Here is a 22,430-nt window from a genome sequence, read left to right on the forward strand (position 1 = left end):
TGTTTTACTTGCTCTATAGGTTCTTCGTTCATAATGCAGCTGATATTTTCAATGCTTTTGCCTATTTTCATTATTTTTGTCTTGTTATTGCTGACCTTCATACCATATCTATCACAATAGTTATTCAGTTTAGTCAGGGAATCTTGCAGACTTCTAGCATTAATTAAAAGTATAACATCGTCTGCATAAAGCAAAGAGCTGACATTAACATCTCCAATTCTGATATCATGTTTAATACCACTTTCCTTCATAATGTGATCCATATAGATAATGAATAAGAGAGGGCATAATGTACATCCTTGTCTGACACCAGATTTAACAATAAATTATCTCCCTGTACTTCCTTCTATTCTAACTGCTGACTTACAACTCAAATAAAGACTAAGTATTGCTTGATACAATGATCCACTGACATCATACAACTGTAGCGTTTTGAATAGCTTCTCTATTGGTAATACTAAATAGGGATCTTTCCTATTTAGTATTACCAATACAAAAATGGTAATACTAAATAGGGATCTTTCCATTTTTCTCTTGGCAGTTCTCAACTTGTTGCACAACTTTTTAATCAAAGTTCATGTCATTACCAGAAGTATACAACTGTTAAATGTTTTTCTCTTAAGGCAGATTGGGATGTTTCCTTTGATTTCTTCATGGTGTTCTCCAAAGGTTATCTATCTAAGTTGAATTCTATGTATAATTTCTTCTTCAGAGCCTCCTCCTACTATGATTTTTTTTGCCCTAGATAAACATAGGAAGTTACTGTGTCAGTTTAGTACTCTTTGTACTGACTTTTTTTTGGTGATGTATTTATTATACATTATTTTTGCATTATTATTGTATTATTGAAAGAACATTCGGTTCTTTCCATCCTTTCCAGAATGGTAGGTAGCCTTAGTCATTGAAACTTGAAACTAAGACTACAAATCTCTGTAGTTATTTGTGCAATTATGTGAAATTGAACATTTGGAAGAAAAACTATTGCTTTTCTTCCAAATGTCTGATTAACTCCTCAAATCATTCCCTTTAGTTTTTATAGTCTTCCAGCAGAGCATTCAGCATAAATAGTTGTGCCAATGGGTATAAGAATTTTAACACATTATATCATTCATATCCCAAACAAAATGTGTATTTTAAGATAACTGAAGATATTATCTTGAACTCTGTATGCTGGCAAACCCCAAAGATATTATATAAACTCCCCCCCCCACCCTCTTTCTTGCTTTCAAGTTCAATGGAATGTTTTTTACACTCAGAAACAAATCATTGCATGCCTTTTATCCATACTGACATTGTTTCCTCACTGAACTATTTTCACTAATATAATTCAGAGATCTGTAGTGGCAGAACTGTTTAGCTTCACTTCAAGATGCAGGAAGTCTTAGAAAACAAATGGATAATATGAGGCAATACTTGTAAACTCATATTTTACCTTTTTAACAGTGTTCTCTATTATGATTTCAGGGTTGGTGGATACTGCTGTGAAAACAGCTGATACAGGATATATGCAAAGGCGTTTGGTTAAGGTAAGTTTGTGATTGTTTTCAATGTATTATATGACAAACAAAAGTAATGATTTAATCTAATTACTTTTTAACATTTAAGTTTTTATAGATGCATTCCCTGTTGCTAGTATAATGATTATAATTTAATGAGAGACCAGTTGTTTCATTGAAAAGAAATGCTTGTTTATATGCGTGTGTGTATGCACGTAAAATGCAATCTGTATTAATCCTCCACAAGTTTACCAGGTAATGTTATTCTACATAACCAATACTGTTACTTCATAATAAATAACATGACATTTGTTTTGCTTTAGATTTTAGTTGGCGTTTATGAGAGAATGTATTGTTATAAAGGATTTCATGCATCTAGCTATAATCTTTTTTTTTTTATTATTATTATTTTACTACATTTCAGTAGTTGAATTCTTTTGTCTAAGAGAGATGCTAGAAATCAAAAGATATTAATTAAATAAGCAAAAATTTAAAAAAAATATGTAAATTTCAAAATAAAATAGTGAACTGATATATATATATATATATGAATAAGTCTTTTTAAATGAAGACTTGATGTTTTAAAAGCTAGTTACATTTGACCCATGATTGTCTTTCAAGCATCATGTGGTGATTTGCTATGCAAGACAGTGAACAGTGTCTTGTTCAGACACTGACCAAAACCCAACTTTTTTTTTGCATCCAGTAGAATCAAGTGCTGATTTTTTTTATTTTTTTAAATTTTTTTTAAAATTATATTTTTTAAGTCCTACAATATAAATGTGCTTTTTTTTTGTCAGTACGCACTACACACTAAAATGCGTAGTGTGGCACTGACAAGTTATCTCATATACTTTGGGATGACTGTCCCAAGAATGTAAAAGTTCAAGATATTTGATGAGTTGTTTTTATTGATTCACAGGTTTGAATAGCACTTTAATATCATAATTCAAGATCTTGGAAATCTGTATGCCTACTATCTCTACAAATAGCAGGGTGACATCTACTGAAATCTTGTGAAATCCGATGCCTAACTGCAATACAATTTTCTGTATTGCAGTTAGGTATCGGCAGTTAATCTTCATAGGATAGTGTAATATGTTTCTCGTGTTTCTGATTGTAGGAGTGTATCTTTTAATACTTGTGGTTTATGTTTGCTTCAGGTTCATTTACTAGATTTGGCTCACATTCCTGCAGCAGCACTGGTCTGCATTGTTTGTATATCTGATTCACCCCCCCCCCCCACGGAATTTTTTTGTCAAATACATAGGATATTTGGAGTCATATGATTATCCCTGCAGCATGTGTTTCTCTGAGCATTTCCATGGCAAGTGTCCATTGGTGGATAATGTAGGCTGAGAACAGCTGTAGATCTGGATTGGCAGATTCCATACTGGTGGTCACTGATTAACTGATGAGCTTCTATGTAGTGAAGAAGTCGACTGCTGATCACTTTCTTGATTGTTTTAGAGAGGAATGAGGTGATGACAGTTGGTAAATAGTTGGATAGTAGGCTTTTATCTTTGTGTTTTTGGAATAGGTTTGGATATATATACTTGCTTCCGTGTGCTAGCTGAGTACAGAAGATTGAACAGAGACAATTGAGGACAAGTGTTAGCTCTGATGAAGATGTCGAGCATCATGGAGAGGCAGATGAAGAGGCCTGAGTAGTTTTTGGAGTTTGGTAATTGGTAAATGTAGCAGATGAAATGTTGCTAAGTGAGGCAAGGAAACGTTGTACCAGAGGAGGTCAGAAGCATTGAGGTTCTAAATTTGGCATTCTCTGGTAGGTACTGTCAGATCACACGAAGGCAGGTGGCACCCTTGTGGCGAAATGAATCATGTAGAATATAATTTGGGCATTGATAGTGAACTGTGGTTGATGTAGCTGTAATTTGGATTTCTGTTAAGAGCAGGAAATCTGTTTTGGATGTTTGTAAGTGGTGATGAATGTTGGAATTTATGTCATGGATGATTGTAAAGTGATTGTGAAAGTATTTTATTTTGGTAAGGATTCTGGTCTGTTTAGAATATTTGTTTGATTTGATTTATTGGGATAAATTGGTTGACAAGGGAGATTTATTTGATTGTATTTGATGGTGGGTCTCAAAATGATGTTCGATGTAATTCTGAAAACATTACTTATATTGCATACTATAAGAAATGGAGAGAAAAGGGAGTGGGATTTTGCTTTGGAATCAAACATGGCTTTTGGTCACTTCAAGCTCCATTCAAATGTTCTTCACATAGTGGGTGCCAGAACATTAGTTCGATCAATGCTTTAGATCTTTGTGGTAGCTCTAGATGCTGTGATCACAGTCTACTTGGCTGTTCCCAGAAGAATGTCTTCAACTCTCTTTTAGGCCCAGTTATAAGATAGGTTAAACTAATTAATCCAATACTATATATTTTAATTCATCTTGCATTTAATGTCAATATTACTGGTTATACTATTTATTTTTATTTATTTATTTTTAAAACAACTTATGTGATTGCCTTATGCATAGGATTATATTGATTTGGATATTGTTTGTAATTAAATTTATTGTAAATGCATTGTGGATGTAAACATAGTCAAAAGTATTTTTTTTTTTTTTAAAGTCTCTTGAAGATCTTTGTTCTCATTATGATATGACTGTGCGCACATCAACCGGAGACATTGTTCAGTTTGTTTATGGAGGAGATGGGTTGGATCCAGCTGCCATGGAAGGGATGGATAAGCCAGTAGACTTCAAAAGAGTTTTTGATTACATTCGAGTAAGAGTGCAATTGCATTTTAACATTTAAAAGTGTAATCCTTAATTGCTATTTAAAGTTTACTGTAAATTCTTAATATGAAATCTATTTTTAGCATTAATAATACTAGCAAAAACACACCAGTAAAAAATAAACATTATGCTGTGAATCAGATGTTGGGATTCATAACTATAAATGTGTTAGAAATGAGTAGATAGATTATCCTAGCAAATGGTTATTAAGTAAAAGCCTTCCTCAAGAAGGGGACACTTTTTCTTTGTTAAAATGGACACCTACTGGTGTTCATTTTAACAATATGTGTAATGTGGATAATAGCAAAATTTATAATTTTTGAATCTTTAAGATTTTCTATCTGCCTGTAATCTGGTTATTCTTACTGAGTGTATAAACAAAAAAATTGCATGTTTGGTAAAGCAAAGTCTCAAACTTCTGCTTCATTTTGAATAGCAAATCTGAAATTATTATTATTATCATTCAGGACCTCCACAGAGTCACAAGACTCATCATGGGAGGCCCAACCTAGAAAACACAATCTGTTGTACCACTTCTTAAACACATTCATTGTTCATGCCACTCCACCCATCAGGCAATGTGTTCCATGGTTCAGCCATCCTCCCTGCAAAGAAATCACTCCTCCTCTTGCTCATGACTTCCTTTTGCAATATTCAGGGATGGCCCCTTCTCCTTGCTTCTTCCCCCCTGTTCCATCAAACAAAAGAACTCTCCAGTGTCAATCCTCTAATTATCTCTCAACCATTCAAATGTCTCAATCATATCACCTTACTTTCTTCTATCTACCAAACTTTCCATTGTACAGTCTGGATATCATTTTGGTTATCTGCCTCTGTGCTCTTTCCAAGGTTAATTTATTTCCTTCAAATTCTGCAGACCAAATATGAGCACAATAGTTCAGGTGTGGTCTGATTGATCAGAGCTTTATACAGTAGAAATAACTCTTTTATCTCTGCTGGTCTGCATCATTCTCAGTATTGCAGCAATCCTCTGTGTAACCTTCACCACCTTTGTGATGTCCCCTAAACTTCAAGTTTCTATCAATCATCACCTCCAAAGTTCTTTGCCACTTCTACTTCCTCTAGTACAGTTTCTCCAACAGAATTATGCAGCTTCCCGTCGATGGATCTCAAACATTTAGTTTCATTAAATTGATGCCCCGTTTCGACTTATTCAAATCCTCCTCTCCCTTGAATCCATTGACAATGTCACTAGTATAAAGGCTAACAATACATGTCCCAGTACTGAGTCCTGTGGGATCCCACTTATAATCTTCTGCTTCCTTGATACTGCTCCCCTATACATGACTGACATCTATCAGGCAGCCAATCCAATTCACTAACCTCACATCTAAACCCATGCACCGTAACTTTAAATATAAGCTTACTTATCATGTGGTACCTTGTCAAATGCCTTTGTAAAATCTAAGACCATGGGCTACATGGAAAGGAACCATTTAAGAATGGAGAAAAGAAGCTTACAGGATGAGGACTGGAGGAATCGTGTTGAGTGGAGTCTGAGAACAAGCAGATGCTGACAAGTGGAGAAGCCCTTGGTCTTCTACAAGAAGACCATTAGATTATAGCTTTCATTGTAACAATTTATAAAAATAAAAGGGAGTACAACTGAATGTGAGTGTTTAATTGAAATACTCACATTACTGAGTGCTTTGTTTTGCCTAAATCTTTCCAGGAAAGATTATGTATCCTTATTTATGAGAAAGTTATGAATATAACTGAAGGAAAAATGATGAATTTTTAACTTGATGTGCAAAGATGATGTGCCATTTTTACCTTACTACAAATAATCAAGATGTCATGGGTATATAATAAGGATCTCTTTTAAAGCTTAGTTGATCTTGAAAAAAAAAGTGCTAAAGTTCCATTGGAAAAGTGTTCAAATGTGTGATCATCTTAGTTTATTGAAGTATGAATAGACAAATATATACAGAAATATGCATATAACCACTCATAGAGATATTTATTAAATGGCTAGCTAAGTTGCCATGATATGTGCCAACATCAGATGATTCATGAGTCTTCATCATCATCAAATTCCTGCCATGTACCCTAAAAGGGTGTACGGGATATGATAGTACTACATGAAAAATTTACTTCATTACTAACTTCCTATCTACAATTTTCCTCCAAATCATTCTGTTACTTGTCAAGACTCCAACATTACCAGATCTTATATTTCTATCGTCTAAGGCACTTCGTAATGTATCAATCCAGCTATATCTTGGTCTTCTTATGGGTCGTTTTCCTGCCAACTTGGCAGAGAACACTTGTTTTGCTAATCTTTCCTCACCCATTCTGTTTAAGTGACCATACCACCTGGGATTAGCTCTGCTAACGCATTCCTGGATACTGACAATGCCAAGTTCTTTCCTAATATTCTCATTTTCAATATGATATTGCCATTGATGCCATCTGTTCACGCCTCTAATCTTTCTCAAGACTCTCATATCTGCGGTCTCTAGTCTTTGGTCAAGTGTTTTACTTCTGACCCAGCTCTCAGATCCATAAGTTAAAACTGGTTTGAACACTGTCTTGTATACAGCTAATTTAGTATTACGACTAATTTCTCTCTTATTCCATATGAATTTATTCAATTGACTTCCTACCATACCAGCTTTGTTGATTCCGTTGTCTATTTCCATATTTAATTTACCATCTTCACTAAAAATCATGCCTAAGTTGCTGAAATGTTTTACTTGTTCCATAGGTTCTCCATTCACAACACAGTTGACATTTTCAATGAGTTTTACTTGTTCCATAGGTTCTCCATTCACAACACAGTTGACATTTTCATTGAGTTTTACTTGTTCCATAGGTTCTCCATTCACAACACAGTTGACATTTTCAATGAGTTTTACTTGTTCCATAGGTTCTCCATTCACAACACAGTCGACATTTTCAATGATTCTACCTATTTTCATTGTCGTTGTCTTTTTATTGCTGACCTTCATACCATATCTATTACAACAGTTATTCAATTTAGTCAGAGAATCTTGCAGACTTGTAGCAGATTTATTTATAAGTATAACATTGTCTGCATAAAGCAAAGAGCTGACATTAACATCTCCAATTTTGATTTCATGTTTAATACCACTTTCCTTCATAATGTGATCCATATAGATAATGAATAACAGAGGGGATAATGTACATCCTTGTCTCACACCAGATTAACATTAAACCATCTTCCTGTACTTCCTTCAATTCTAACTGCTGACATACAACTCAAATAAAGACTAAGTATTGCTTGATATAATGCCCCATTGACACCATATAACTGTAGTGCATTGAATAGCTTCTCTCTTGGCACCTTGTCATATGCCTTTTCCAAATCGACAACTTAAATACAGATCTTTGTTATATTCCCATGATTTCTCCACTATTTGACATAAAGTGAAGATCTGATCCTGACAGCCTCAATTTGACCTGAATCCAGCTTGTTCTTCAAGCTTTTCTTCCACAATTCTCAACCGCTTCTCAAGTATACTTGTATAGATCTTACCAGGAACACTCAGTAGGGATATACCTCTGTAATTCTCACATTCAGTTTTATTTCCCTTTTTGTATATGGGTACTATGAGAGCTCTACTCCAGTCGTCTGGAATTCGTCCCTCTGTCCAGGCTTTCTGAACTATGCAGTGCAGCCATTGTAAGACTTTTATACCACCATACTTCAGCATTTCTGGTCGAATATCATCTACTCCTGCTGCCTTTCCACATTTCAAGCCTTTGATGGCTTTTTCTACTTCAAGTATGGATATGTATTCATGACTGCATGCCTGGTCAGTGTTTTTTTACCACTCTGCTGTCATCACTATTTGTTTCATTTAGCAGTTTTTCAAAGTAATTACTCCATACTTCAAGGATATCTTTTTCTCTCGTTTTCATGTCACCTTTATCATCTCTAACTTCTTTTAGAGCACTCTTTTCTCCATTCCTAAGTTTCTTCAAGAACCTCCAGAATATTTTCCCACCTTCTTGATATTTATTTTCTATGTTCTTGCCAAAGTCCTCCCATGACTTTTGTTTAGCTAGTTTTACACTCTGTTTAGCTTTCTTACATTTGTCTCTGTATTCTCTAAGAGCACAAGCTGACTTATTTGACAGGAACTTTTGATATGCTTTCTTCTTTTCCTTCACTGTCTCTTTAACTTTCTGTGTCCACTATGGAGTTCTAATTTTTTATATCCTTGCAGACAACTTCACCACATGCCTCTCTAGCTGAATCAATCAGGGTTTTCTTCAAGGTTTGCCACTGAATCTCCAAGGTTTGGTTCCTGTTCTCAAACTCTTTCATTTTTTCTTCAATAATCTTTGTGTATTTTAGTCTACAGTTCACATCTGTGAGCTGCTCAACTTTTATTCGCTTTAAAACTTTCTTATATGTTATTCTTTTCAATATGAAATTCAATTTTATCCTGCTCAAGACTAAATAGTGATCACTTCCAATTTCAAATCCTCTGTACACTCTGGTGTCCTGCACCAGGGAGAAAACATCACTATCAACAATAACATAGTGAATGAGACTTTTCTTATTCCTTGTCTCTTCTCTCCATGTGAATTTGTGCACATTTTTATGTTGGAACATGGTGTTAGTAATAACACCATGGGGTGCTTAAGGGTCGAAGCTGTATAACTGAGAGGAGACCTCCACATAGCCTTTAAAGGAATGCGGAGAACCGACCAGGGCTTCTGACCTAATGTCCAATCCTCACCTTCTCCTGGTGCACCCTGTTGGGTATCTACTTGGATACTGAACGAACGAGGATGGGCTGGCAATTTGGGATTTAGCCGACCAAATTGTATTCTTATTGGTTAAACCAAAATAAAAAAAAAATGATGGTACAACATGACAAAATTTCATGCCGGCTGGGGCGTCGCCGGTTAAACAAGGCCCCCGTTGTTTTCGCCAGGGAACCAGGGCGAACAGCGAAAAGTCAGCTACTGGAACAAATCTGAAAACAAACCCCAACTCAACATCACCAGAGTTAAAGATCGGTACTATCAACGTAAGAAGCCTGAATGGCAAAGAAATGGAGCTAGCTGAGGAATTAGATAAGTACCAGATCGACATAATAGGGGTGACTGAAACAAAAAAGGCCAAAACTGGTGAAATCTTTCTGAGCAATAAATACAAAATGTTATGTTCAGGCAATGACAATCAAGGAAAAGAAGGAGTAGCCATAGTATTCAACACAAAATACGAGGCTAATCTTTTTGAATGGCAGTCAGTCTCAAGTAGAGTAATGTGGGCAAATATGAGAATGGGGAACTGGACAATGAGACTTATTTGTGCCTATGGTCCCACAGAAGGTTCTACTAAGCTAGAAGTGGAGGAATTTTTTGATGCGTTAGAAAAAGCAACTGACACAATGAAAAATTAAAAGTTGGTCCTTGTTGGGGATCTAAATAGCAGAGTAGGAAATGATTGTGAGACATACAAAAATATTTTGGGAAAATTTGGAGAAAAGGGCAAAGCTAATAATAATGGCAAATATCTGTTGGATTTCTGCTCAGGACATGGACTGGTTATGTAGGAACCAAGGAACTGAAAATCTTTTACTTTTTTAAGGGTATGGTCATTTAGCCTAATATTGTACTATTGACTGCCATCCCAATCAATGTTGCATTTTCACATATGAGATCTTGCAGAAAAGTAATGAGATTTTTTTTTCCACTGCGACTTTTTGTAGCATCGTTGAATCAATGATAACATACTATATTAGTAATCCCCACTCTTTCTGTCAGTATTGGTAGGGTTAAACACCCTGAGTTGTGTTTTTAATGAGTTTATGTCTTGTGTGTTCATCATGAAACTGGAGAAACGAAGTTTTGAATGACGTTGTGCAATTAAATTTTATGGTAAACTGAATGACAGTTTAACATGATTGACAGTCCTTGAGCAACTAACAATTGAATTTACTATAAAGAAATCCTTTAACGATTCCAATAATACATCATGCAGGTGTGTCCAGAAATTGCAAATGATTGAATCTTACATCATGAAAATGCACCTTCTCATTCCACGCTGTCAGTTTGCGAGTATTTAACAAAAAATTAATTCCATTTTTAGCACAGCTGCTGTAATTTTTTTTTTTGTGATTTTTTTTTTTTTTTTTCATTTCTGTGTGATTTTTTCAAAAATGTGTGATTTTTTTTTTTTTTCATTTCTCCAGCTCCAGCTTAAGAACAAGATGAAAGGTACTCATTTTGAGATTGTATAAAAAATCTAGAGAGAGTTGTGACAAGGGCCATAAATGTGCTAGCGAAAGAGGGTTCCCAATCCTGTTATATACCATATAGAAGGAACATAGAAATCAGTGCATTTCGTGTGAGGGGATGACTTTGAAGATGACCATGATGTATCAGAAGATTGATTGCATGCACGATTTTATATAAATTTTGCCTCATTAGTTTTCTGCTAGACCTTGTAGATTATCTAGGTGGTTTTTGGACAGTCTGAATATTGGTCAATCAGCTTCATTTGCAAAGCAGCATGTTTATGAGGGTTTGGTCCATCATATATTTATTCCTTACTCACTTTCTGTGAGTCTAAAAGTCAAGGGTAATAATAAAAATATATGGTTTCAAAGAGTCTTCCTGAAGAACTCCAAGATAGGAAATCTCTCAATTATCTTTCCATTAACCATTACTCTATTGATTGTTTTTTCTGGCTTTGCAGACTGCTTCAACCCATGGTTCCTTAAATTGGGGAATGTTTGTTTCACATTCCATCAGTCACTCTCTGAGGTGCTGTTCAACTTTGATTATTTTCAATGCTTTCAAATACATTCTTCTTTTCATTCTGATGCATGTTATTTTATTTTTCTCAAAAATAGATCGTAATCACTTTCTCTTTTAAATTCTCTTGAAGAAGATGTGATTGTTTAAATAATGAGTGTTTACTTTGTCTAGCCTGAAGATAATTACTATCAACAGCAATGTAAACAAATAAGACCTTCCTTCTTTCTGGTATGCTTTCTCCATGCAGATTTATGTACACTTTGTTGGAATATAGTGTTGATTATGACTTGTAATACTATAATACAATAATGATAATGAATGTCAAAGTCCTCATTATATACTTGGATGTGTGATTTTATTAAGCAGGTGATCCATAAGAAGAAGATAATGTGGAAGGAATATTGTGAGAATAAGATTGAGAAGAGTTATGAAATACAGGAATACCTCGATTATCGCGGTTATGTTGCCCACGAAAAATACCGCCAATAATCGAATCCGTGATAATTGGGATAAATAATGCATGTAAAATGGGTGATAATTGCCAAGAATTTTTCAATTTGTTCGTCATCATCATCGATTTGAGCATCGTAAGCACATTCTCTCTCGAGGTTAATTAGGTCTCTATCATCCAGCTCCTTATCATGTGACTGAAGCAGGTCCTGAACATCACCTTTTTCAATTTCTTTTAGTCGTAGAGCGAAGTCAAGCTTAGGTATGTCATTGATAACGCTGGTTACTTCATTTTCAAATCCTTTAAAATCATTTACACAATGAGGAATAATCTTTTGTCGTGTTGCTCTCAGGTTGCTAGGCGTTACTTCACTCCATGCTTCCTTGACATTTTCAATGCAATTTTTGTTATTGAATTCCTTCCAGAATTCTGTCAAAGTCATAGCTTCATCTCATGTAGTCTTTTCTATTTCTTCTGAAAAAGTTCTTCGTAGGTAATATTCCTTAAAGGATGTGATTACACCTTGATCCATTGGCTGGATGGTGGAAGTGGTATTAGTTGGTAAATAAATAACTTTTACATTTTCGCACAAATCATTCAGTGCTGTTGGATGACTAGGTGCATTATCTAATATCAAGAAGATTTTAAAATCAAGATTTAATGACTTGTAGTACCTTTCAGCTTCAGGACCAAAACAGTTTTTAAACCAATCCTCAAAAATAGTTTTTCTCATCCAAGCTTTTCTGTTGAATCTCCAATGAACAGGGAGAAAATTTTTATCTTCACTGCTAAGCAGGCGAGGATTTCGTGAACGATAAATAAAGAGACGCTTCATCTTGTAATCTCCAGAAGCATTGCCACATAGTAAATGTGTTACACACTCTTTAGAAATCTTGTAGCCAGGCTGTGATTTTTCATTTTTTGCTAAAAATGTTTTAGTGGGCATTTTTTTTTCATAATAAGCCTGTTTCATCAGCATGAAATATCTGATCATTGGTATAATTTCCTTCTTCAATGATCTGTTGATTCACCAGGAAAACTAGCTGCTGCTTTTTCATCGGCAAATGTAAAAGTTATGAATGCTCGATCACTTTTTGAACTGATCAAGCCATCCTGAACTTGCAGAGAAAGTTTCTTCCACTACTGATGGCGAATCATTTCTGCTTTCTAATTGTTTTCTTTTTAAGTTTCAAACAAATTCAATGCTTGTTTTTATAGTCATTTGACTAAGAGGAATTCTCTTTTGGTTACAATCTTCTACCCATGCTGACAATAGCATTTCCATTTCAATCATATGATGGCTTCTGTTTCTCGTAGTTTGGGACCCAGACAAGGTCAATGCACTTTGTCCTAGTTGCTTATAGTTTGCAGCGTGGTCTAAAATATGGTGAACAGTTGATTCATTTAGACCGTACTCTCTTGCAATTTTAGCTTTGGTTATGCCTGCTTCATACTTATTTATCATATGCAACTTATCTTCTAAGCTGATCACTCTACGTTTCTTCTTGATAGCTGTAGACGTGATATCATCCTTGATTCTTTTAGCTTTCATTGTAGGGGTAAATAAGAAGAGAAATAAATATCCACATATACTTCAGGCAAAGGCGGACAGTTACTGGTGAGTGGTGAGCAGGTGGTGTCGGATAAAAATGAAGGGCTACTAGAGAGCGATACCTGGAGAGTGGCGACTCGAACTGGTTGCATATGTAGTGGGCTACATCTCACAGCTGTGATAATTCAAATTTGGAGCGCAATAATTTGAATTTTGGTATCAAATTATAAACCGCGATAATTGAGGTATTCCTGTATATAAAATGCAGGCCAGAAAGTTCTGAGTATTATATGGAAAAGCAACTGAAAAGAATTTCATCATTATGCTGCAAATAAAAGAAAGAATGAATGCAGAAGAATAACTTTACTGAATGCAGACAGTATACCATGTATCAGAAGCAGATGTGATTATTTAAATAATGAGTGGTCACTTTGCTGAGATCTACCAACCCTATGAATGTAATATAGTGCACAGTGCTATGTAAGGCATTGATGAAATACCACATAAAAGTCTGTTGCATAAACTGGAGAATGTGGAATTGGAATATAAGCTATTGGTTTGGATAAGTGGATGGCTGATGGAAAGAGGTATATGGGGGATGTGTGAATCCCAGAATTAATTTGACCAGTGGTGTGCCCAGGGCTTAGTCCGTGGACTTTTTGTTTAATCTATATATTAATGATATTGAGAAAGTCCTGACACTAGTTGTTTTACTATTTTGCTGATGATGCAAAAATAGGAAGGGCAATCAGAAATGCTGTTGATATACATCATTTTGCAGGAAGTGTGAGCAAATGATAATGACTGTCAGTTTAATTTTAGTAAGTGCAAAGTCATGCACTTTGGACTGGTGAGATTTCCAGCAGCATATTATATTGGTGGAATTATGCTACAGGAAATTGATGAAGCTAGGGATCTTTGTGCTATCCACCATAACAAAATTCAAAGGAGGTCACATTGAAAAAATTGCAAATGCAACTCAGAGGGTAATTGCAATGTTGAAACAAGCATTGACATTTAAGGATATGGTATTTTTTTTTGTCTCTTTTACAAGGCCTTGATATGACTCCAACGAGACCAAATCTACTGTGTGCAGATTTGGTCTCTTTTCCAGTGGATAAAGAAGTTGTAGAAAGTTTGTAAAGAAGAGTAACAAAGATGATATCAGGATTATGAATTGTTGATTATGAAGCTAGATTGTGAATATGTGGATTGCAGACTCTGGTTAAAAGGAGAAAGAGGGAGTGATATGATAGAGGTTATAATCTTCCAAAAAGGTGTTATAGGTTATCAACTGAAGAAATTTTTCATTATATGGAAGGTGGGGAGAGGACAAGAGACATCTGTGGAAATTGTTTACATATGGTTTAGAAAGTGCTGAGAGCTAGAATTTTCTCTCATAGAATGTGACTGGAACAGTTTGCCTGTTGTGTATCTAGTGTGAATGAGTTTAAGAGAAGTTATGACAACTGATGTGAGTGATATATAGCTTCCCTTAAAGAGTTTTGGACTCCACGGAGATGTACTAATCATTGTAATAATAATTATAATAATAATTTGCAGGCAAAATTTCCATGTAAAAAGGAAGGTCCTTTAGACGAAAGAATGATCCAGCAGGTTGCTACAGAAATATTAGAAAGTGAGAGCTACAAAGTTTGTGCTGAAATGTTCCGTAAGGAATTAAAGTAAGTAAAATTTTTGACTAGTGTGAATTATTTAAAACTACAGGATTTGTGTATGTTTAAGTTTTTTCAAATACTGAAATTTATTATCTTTATTTATATAAAATAATTTATTTATATATAATAAATAAATATTTATTATATTTATTTTTATTATATTTTGGATTATGTACTAATTATTTTATAAATTTTGTTGATTTAGTTATTGAATTGATCTATTAGTTCATAAGTAACATTAGTTTCCCACCAATTTTTAAAAATAAATACACCACATGGAATTAAGTTTTAACCATGTATGCTGTTTTTTTATTTATTTATTTATTTTTTAAATAATCTACTGTCCTCCCGGAAGCATTATTACATTTCCATATTTACAGAATGGTTTTCTGGCATTACTGAGACCAAGTTGACTGAGGATGATAAGGTCATAGGAATAGAATGCAAGGGATATACTGTCTTCAGAGAGGACAGAAAGAGCAGATGGGCAAATGGATTTTGCTAATGATAGCAGAGGAATTAAAGCCAAAAAGAATAGAATTCCTCTGTTCATTTGAATCTCTCAGTTGTGAGATAGAGGAGGCTAAAGGCCAATAGGATTAAATATATATAATTTGTTGCTGCTATAAACCAGGGTATAAGGGAGAATACAAATGCATGCATTGGCAAATTAGTAGGTTGAGTAATTATTATGTGGGTTTCAACTATTATGACATAGATTGGGAGGAGGTATAGTCACAGGGAGGGAAGGGAATGGAATTTATACAGCTGCTGAGAGATAATATCTGAGACAGCAAGTAATGGAGGAGACATGAGGTTCGGGAGTGTTGAATCTGGTCATAGCAGTAACCAGTCTAGCTATATCAACTTTGCTCAGGGAAAATGATTACATAGTTTTACCTGGGAGATTGCCAGACATGCAGAATTATCTGTTAAGAAGGGATATATATCCTCAATGCGAAATTACAAAGCAGGTGACTATGACAAGCTGAAGAGTCAGCTTTCAGCAATGCCATGGCATAAGAACTTGGAGGGGAAGAGAAGATATTGGTGGTGTATGGTAGATGATCAAGGAGTGTTTGAAGAAAGAATCAGACTATATTGACCTAGAGTTAAAGAATAAATCAGATAGGAGCTAGGTGGGTGAATGGGATCACTAAGCATCAGGTGCATACAAAGAAAAAGTTGTGGATGGAACATAAAAAGTATTTACTAAAATAAAGAGCCAAAAGGATTCAGTTCGGTGATATAAAATTATAAAAATCAAGTGAATATTAGATCTACCATTATTTCGAAGCCTAATGCAGAACTATGAAAGTTTTGTAAAAATAAATTGACCAGAGAGCTCATGGGAATACATTCTACATTCAGCTTTGAAATATTGCTGGATCTAATGTCCACTTGATTTTTATAATAAAGAAAAAGGTTGTTAGAATGCTTATGCACAATATAAGGTGCAGGCAAGAAGGTGATCTGTATAGTAAGAAAGGCCAAAGCTGATTATGAGAGCCCTTTCTTTCATGCTTACACGGTGATCAGAATATATTATGGAAAATTATGGAGGCAACTGCCATGTTAGAGAAAACTTTAGTTTAATATAAACCAAAATGAACATCAATGTTTTGACCTTCATAATATCAAAATCATCATCTGGAGCATACACATATATGCAGAGACACACGCTGCACTACACAATCTACATGGTTTGCTAAAGTTACTGACCAACTGTTACAACAGTTATTAACCTGACCTCTGGTGAAAAAAAAAAAAAAAAAACCTTTACTACATCAAAGCTAGATTCCTATTATTATCTATTAGGTTACAAAATTAATTGGGCTAGAGAGCAACATGTTTATATATCATCATCATCATCATCATCATCCTCATCAAATTCCTGCCATGTACCCTCAAGGGGTGTACAGGATATGACAGTACTACACGAAAAAATTACATCATTACTAACTTCCTATCTACAATTTTCCTCCAAATCAGTCTGTTACTTGTCAAGACTCCAACATTATCAGATCTTATATTTCTATCGTCTAAGGCACTTTGTACCGTATCAATCCACCTATATCTTGGTCTTCCTCTGGGTCGTTTTCCTGCCAACCTGGCAGAGAACACTTGTTTTGCTAATCTTTCCTCTCCCATTCTATTTAAATCACCATACCATCTGAGATTAGCTCTGCTAACGCATTCCTGGATGCTGACAATGTCAAGTTCTTTCCTAATATCCTCATTTTTAATATGATATTGCCATTGATGCCATCTGTTCACGCCTCTAATCTTTCTCAGGACTCTCATATCTGCGGTCTCTAGTCTTTGGTCAAGTGTTTTACTTCTGACCCAGCTCTCAGATCCATAAGTTAAAATTGGTTTGAACACAGTCTTGTATACAGCTAATTTAGTGTTCCGACTAATTTCTTTCTTATTCCATATGAATTTATTCAATTGACTTCCCATGATACCAGCTTTGCTGATTCTGTTGTCTATTTCTATATTTAGTTTACCATCTTCAGTAAAAATTGTGCCTAAGTAGCTGAAATGTTTTACTTGTTCCACAGGTTCTCCATTCACAACACAGTTGACATTTTCAATGATTCTGCCTATTTTCATCGTCTTTGTCTTTTTATTGCTGACCTTCATACCATATCTATTACAACAGCTATTCAATTTAGTCAGAGAATCATGCAGACTTGTAGCGGATTTATTTAGAAGTATAACATCATCCGCATAAAGCAAAGAGCTGACATTAACATCTCCAATTTTGATATCAGGTTTAATACCACATTCCTTCATAATGTGATCCATATAGATAATGAATAACAGAGGGGATAATGTACATCCTTGTCTCGTACTAGATTTAACATTAAACCATCTTCCTGTACTTCCTTCAATTCTAACTGCTGACTCACAACTCAAATAAAGACTAAGTATTGCTTGATATAATGCCCCATTGACACCATATAACTGCAGCGTATTGAATAGCTTCTCTCTTGGCACCTTGTCATATGCCTTTTCCAAATCGACAAAACTTAAATACAGATCTTTGTTATATTCCCATGCTTTCTCGACTATTTGTCGTAAAGTGAAGATCTGATCCTGACAGCCTCTATTTGGCCTGAATCCAGCTTGTTCTTCACCAAGCTTTTCTTCCACAATTCTTCTCAACCGTTTCTCAAGTATACTTGCATAGATCTTGCCAGGAACACTCAGTAGGGAAATACCTCTGTAATTCTCACATTCAGTTTTATTTCCCTTTTTATATATGGGTACTATGAGATCTCTACTCCAATCATCGGGAATTCGTCCCTCTGTCCAGGCTTTCTGAACTATGCAGTGCAGCCACTGTAAGACTCTTATACCACCATACTTCAGCATTTCTGGTCGAATATCATCTACTCCTGCTGCCTTTCCACATTTCAAGCCTTTGATGGCTTTTTCTACTTCAAGTATGGATATGTATTCCTGACTGCATGCCTGGTCAGTGTTTTTTATCACTGTGCTGTCATCACTGCTTGTTTCATTTAGCAGTTTTTCAAAGTAATTACTCCATACTTCAAGGATATCTTTTTCTCCTGTTTTCATTTCACCTTTATCATCTCTAATTCCTTTTACAGCACTCTTTCCTCCATTCCTAAGCTTCTTCAACAACCTCCAGAATATTTTGCCACCTTCTTGATATTTATTTTCTATATTCTTGCCAAAGTCCTCCCATGACTTTTGTTTAGCTAGTTTTACACACTGTTTAGCTTTCTTACATTTGTCTCTGTATTCTGTAAGAGTAAAAGCTGACTTATTTGCAAGGAACTTTTGATATGCTTTCTTCTTTTCCTTCACTGCCTCTTTAACTTCCTGTGTCCACCAGGGAGTTCTGATTTTTTTATCTTTGCACACAACCTCACCACATGCCTCTCTGGCAGAATCAATCAATGTTTCCTTCAGAGTTTGCCACTGAATCTCGAAGGTTTGATTCCTGTTCTCAAACTCTTTCATTTTCTTTTCAATAATATTTCTGTATTTTAGTCTACAGTTTACATCTGAGAGCTGCTCAACTTTTATTCGCTTTAAAACTTTCTTACATGTTATTCTTTTCAATATGAAATTCAATTTTATCCTGCTCAAGACTAAATAGTGATCACTTCCAATTTCAAATCCTCTGTACACTCCGGTGTCCTGCACCAGGGAGAAAACATCACTATCGACAATAACATAGTCAATGAGACTTTTCTTATTCCTAGCCTCTCCATGTGAATTTGTGCACATTTTTATGTTGGAACATGGTGTTAGTAATAACCAGTCCATGTCCTGAGCAGAAATCCAACAGATATTTGCCATTATTATTAGCTTTGCTCTTTTCTCCAAATTTTCCCAAAATATTTTTGTATGTCTCACAATCATTTCCTACTCTACTATTTAGATCCCCAACAAGGACCAACTTTTCCTTTTTCATTGTGTCAGTTGCTTTTTCTAAAGCCTCAAAAAATTCCTCCACTTCTACCTTAGTAGAACCTTCTGTGGGACCATAGGCACAAATAAGTCTCATTGTCCAGTTCCCCATTCTCATATTTGCCCACATTACTCTACTTGAGACTGACTGCCATTCAAGAAGATTAGCCTCGTATTTTGTGTTGAATACTATGGCTACTCCTTCTTTTCCTTGATTGTTATTGCCTGAATATAACATTTTGTATTTATTGCTCAGAAAGATCTCACCAGTTTTGGTCTTTTTTGTTTCAGTCACCCCTATTATGTCGATCTGGTACTTATCTAGTTCCTCAGCTAGCTCCATTTCTTTGCCATTCAGGCTTCTTACGTTGATAGTACCGATCTTTAACTCTGGTGATGTTGAGTTGGGGTTTGTTTTCAGATTTGTTCCAACAAATCTGTATATATAAATCTGTATATATCTGTATATATAATCTGTATAAATATATATAAACATTTGTTCCAATGTTTATATATATATATATATATATATATATTAAAAAAAAAAAACCTATGTGATTATACATATAAATTTCAATCAATTGGTATGGAATAGTTTCTAATAAAAGCTGAAAATTGCTTAAAGTCCTAAAGTATGCTAGATATTAAGTAGGTTGAATATATGCCATCCAAATTCTTGGAATTTTTATGCCACCATTTGTTGAGATTAGGATAGGTTAATCGGAATTTTACAGGCTTCTTTAAATTTTCTTTCATACCAGGTTTTTGTATGATGTAAAGAGCAGGTATTTTTCCAATCAATTTGGTGTAGGGTGTTGAGAGAATGATCTGAGATGCCTGCTTCACCAAAATTGTTATATTTAATATGTCTTTTATGTTCTTTTTTGCGTATAGGGATTGTACGTCCAGTTTCACCAATATAAGGTAAGTTACAGGTGCAGTAGATCAATAAACTCCAGGATGTGCCAATGGGAGGAGAGTATCCTTAGAGGAATTGAATATGTTTTTTAATTTTATAGGTGGTTTAAAAGTGGCATTGAGATTATAATGGTGTAGGATTCTATTGATTTTTTCTGATAACCCTTTAATGTATGGGATGGCTATGGTTTTACTGTAATCTATATTTTTTTTTGATGAAGTTTTATGAAGAACTTCATTAATAGTATTTTTGTTATAGCCATTATTTAGAAATTTTAAAAATTTTTATGGAATTTACAACCGTGTTAAAAAACTTTTTTATTATCCCAACGTTTCGATCTTCACATCAAGATCATCATCTGGAGCATACATAAGTATACAGAACAAGCTGAGTTACATCATTAACTTTAAGCTAGAGAAACAATGATTTGATCACGTTATTCTACTGGTGTGACCTCTGGTGAATAAAAAAAAAAAAATAATAAAATAAAAATAAAAAATAAAAGAACGACAAACCCAGCTGCCATATTCAAAGTTTGCCACAGTGAACAAGAACAACCAACCAGAAGCAAGAAACAACAGGAGCCACCAATCACCCACAGGTATCAATAACATAATTAACCTATCTAACCATGCTCTAAACAAAGACAAAATCTCTCTACTTAACAAAGGTTTAAATTTTGCTATAGCACCAAAAACGATAGACAAACTTGAAGTTATTTGTAATATGGAAAGAGGCCTAAGATTCATACCTAATAACATAGCAGACAAAATACGTATAGGAACTGCGAACATTTTAAACCATAACAAAACAATAACAAGCAACATAACTAAACATGAATTAACAGTGATAAAATCACTTAAAACAAATCCGAACATAGTAATAATCAGAGCCGATAAAGGAAATGCCACTGTCATTTTAAACCGTACCACTTATATAGAAAAAATGAATCTGCTGGTCTCTGACAATAACACATACAAACTAGTTAACTACAACCCAACTAACAGAACAAAAAACAAAATGGAGAAACTACTTAAATCAATTACCACATGGCCCAAAGATACAATCAAAAAACTGTTCCCTCATTACGCGCATTCCCCTAGAATTTACGGGCTACCAAAAATTCATAAAGAAAACACCCCGCTAAGACCTATCGTTGAAGGAATTGATAGCCCGACGTATCACTTAGCCAAAAAATTAGCGGCAACACTCAAGGAGTTGGTAGGTCATTACCCCTCCTATATCAAAAACACACAACACTTCATAAACATCATCAAAGACATTACATTAGAAAAAGATGATTTATTAGTCAGTTTTGACGTCTCTGCCCTCTTTACGAATGTCCCAATCAATGACACAATCCTTCCCCTACAAAAGAAATTCCCTCCAGATATCACGGCGCTTTTTTCGCATGTATTACGGTCGAGTTATTTTGTGTGGCAAAACGCCTTCTACTTACAAAAAGAAGGCACCATGGGCTTGCCATTATCCCCCCTATTGCTAACTTTTACATGGAACATTTTGAGCAACTTGCCCTAGATTCCTCCCCTCTAAAACCCAGTCTGGCTTAGATACGTTGACAATGTTTCGCGATCTGGTCCCATGGCTGCCAGACATTAGACACATTCCTTAGCCACCTAAACAAACAACACAAATGCATACAGTTCACAATTGAAATTGAAAAACACAACACACTTCCATTTCTAGATACACTTGTCACACGTTTTTCCCTCGGGCAATCTTTCCTTCACTGTTTACCGAAAACTGACACATACGGGACAATATATACACATAAACTCCTACCACCACCCAACACAAAAACTAGGTGTCATCAACACGCTAAAAAACAGAGCTCAGATGATTTGTTCCAGTGAACAGGCACTGAAAGACGAGTTTAAAATTATCAGTAATAACCTACAAAAAAACGGATACAGCCAAAATACTATAAACAAAATTCTCTACAAAGCCACAATAAAAAACAAAGACAAACCAGACTACAGTAAAACTATAACCATTCCCTACATTAAAGGAATATCAGACAAAATAAACAGAGCTACAAAAGTACAACCTCAAAGCCACCTTTAAACCTCCTGCAAAATTAAAAAACTTACTCAACTCATCCAAAGACCCACTCCCTCCACTAGCTCACCCTGGAGTATACCGGATTTATTGCACTTGCAACATACCATATATAGAAGAAACAGGATGCACTATTCCTATTAGACAAAAAGAACATAAACGACACATTAAATATAATAATTATGGTGAAGCTGGCCTTTCTGATCATGCCCTGAATACCTTACACAGAAATTGACTGGAAAATCACTAGCTGTCTACATCACACTAGAACATGG

At 35.0% G+C, this 22,430-nt stretch overlaps 1 protein-coding gene across 1 annotated transcript in view; it reads left to right on the forward strand.

Annotated features, from left to right (window-relative positions):
• The window catches only part of Polr3A (RNA polymerase III subunit A), a 427,591-nt gene that overhangs the window by 277,335 nt on the left and 127,826 nt on the right, over nucleotides 1-22,430 (forward strand). Inside the window, exons 25-27 of the mRNA XM_090415517.1 lie at nucleotides 1,465-1,526; nucleotides 4,098-4,253; nucleotides 14,593-14,714. Coding sequence (XP_090271643.1) covers nucleotides 1,465-1,526; nucleotides 4,098-4,253; nucleotides 14,593-14,714 — 340 coding nt within the window. The remainder of the gene's footprint in view (nucleotides 1-1,464; nucleotides 1,527-4,097; nucleotides 4,254-14,592; nucleotides 14,715-22,430) is intronic.

This window comes from Typopeltis vanoorti, chromosome 3 (assembly GCF_054136105.1).
Source record: "Typopeltis vanoorti isolate ZY-2024b chromosome 3, IOZ_Tvanoo_1.0, whole genome shotgun sequence".
Taxonomy (NCBI): domain Eukaryota; kingdom Metazoa; phylum Arthropoda; class Arachnida; order Uropygi; family Thelyphonidae; genus Typopeltis; species Typopeltis vanoorti.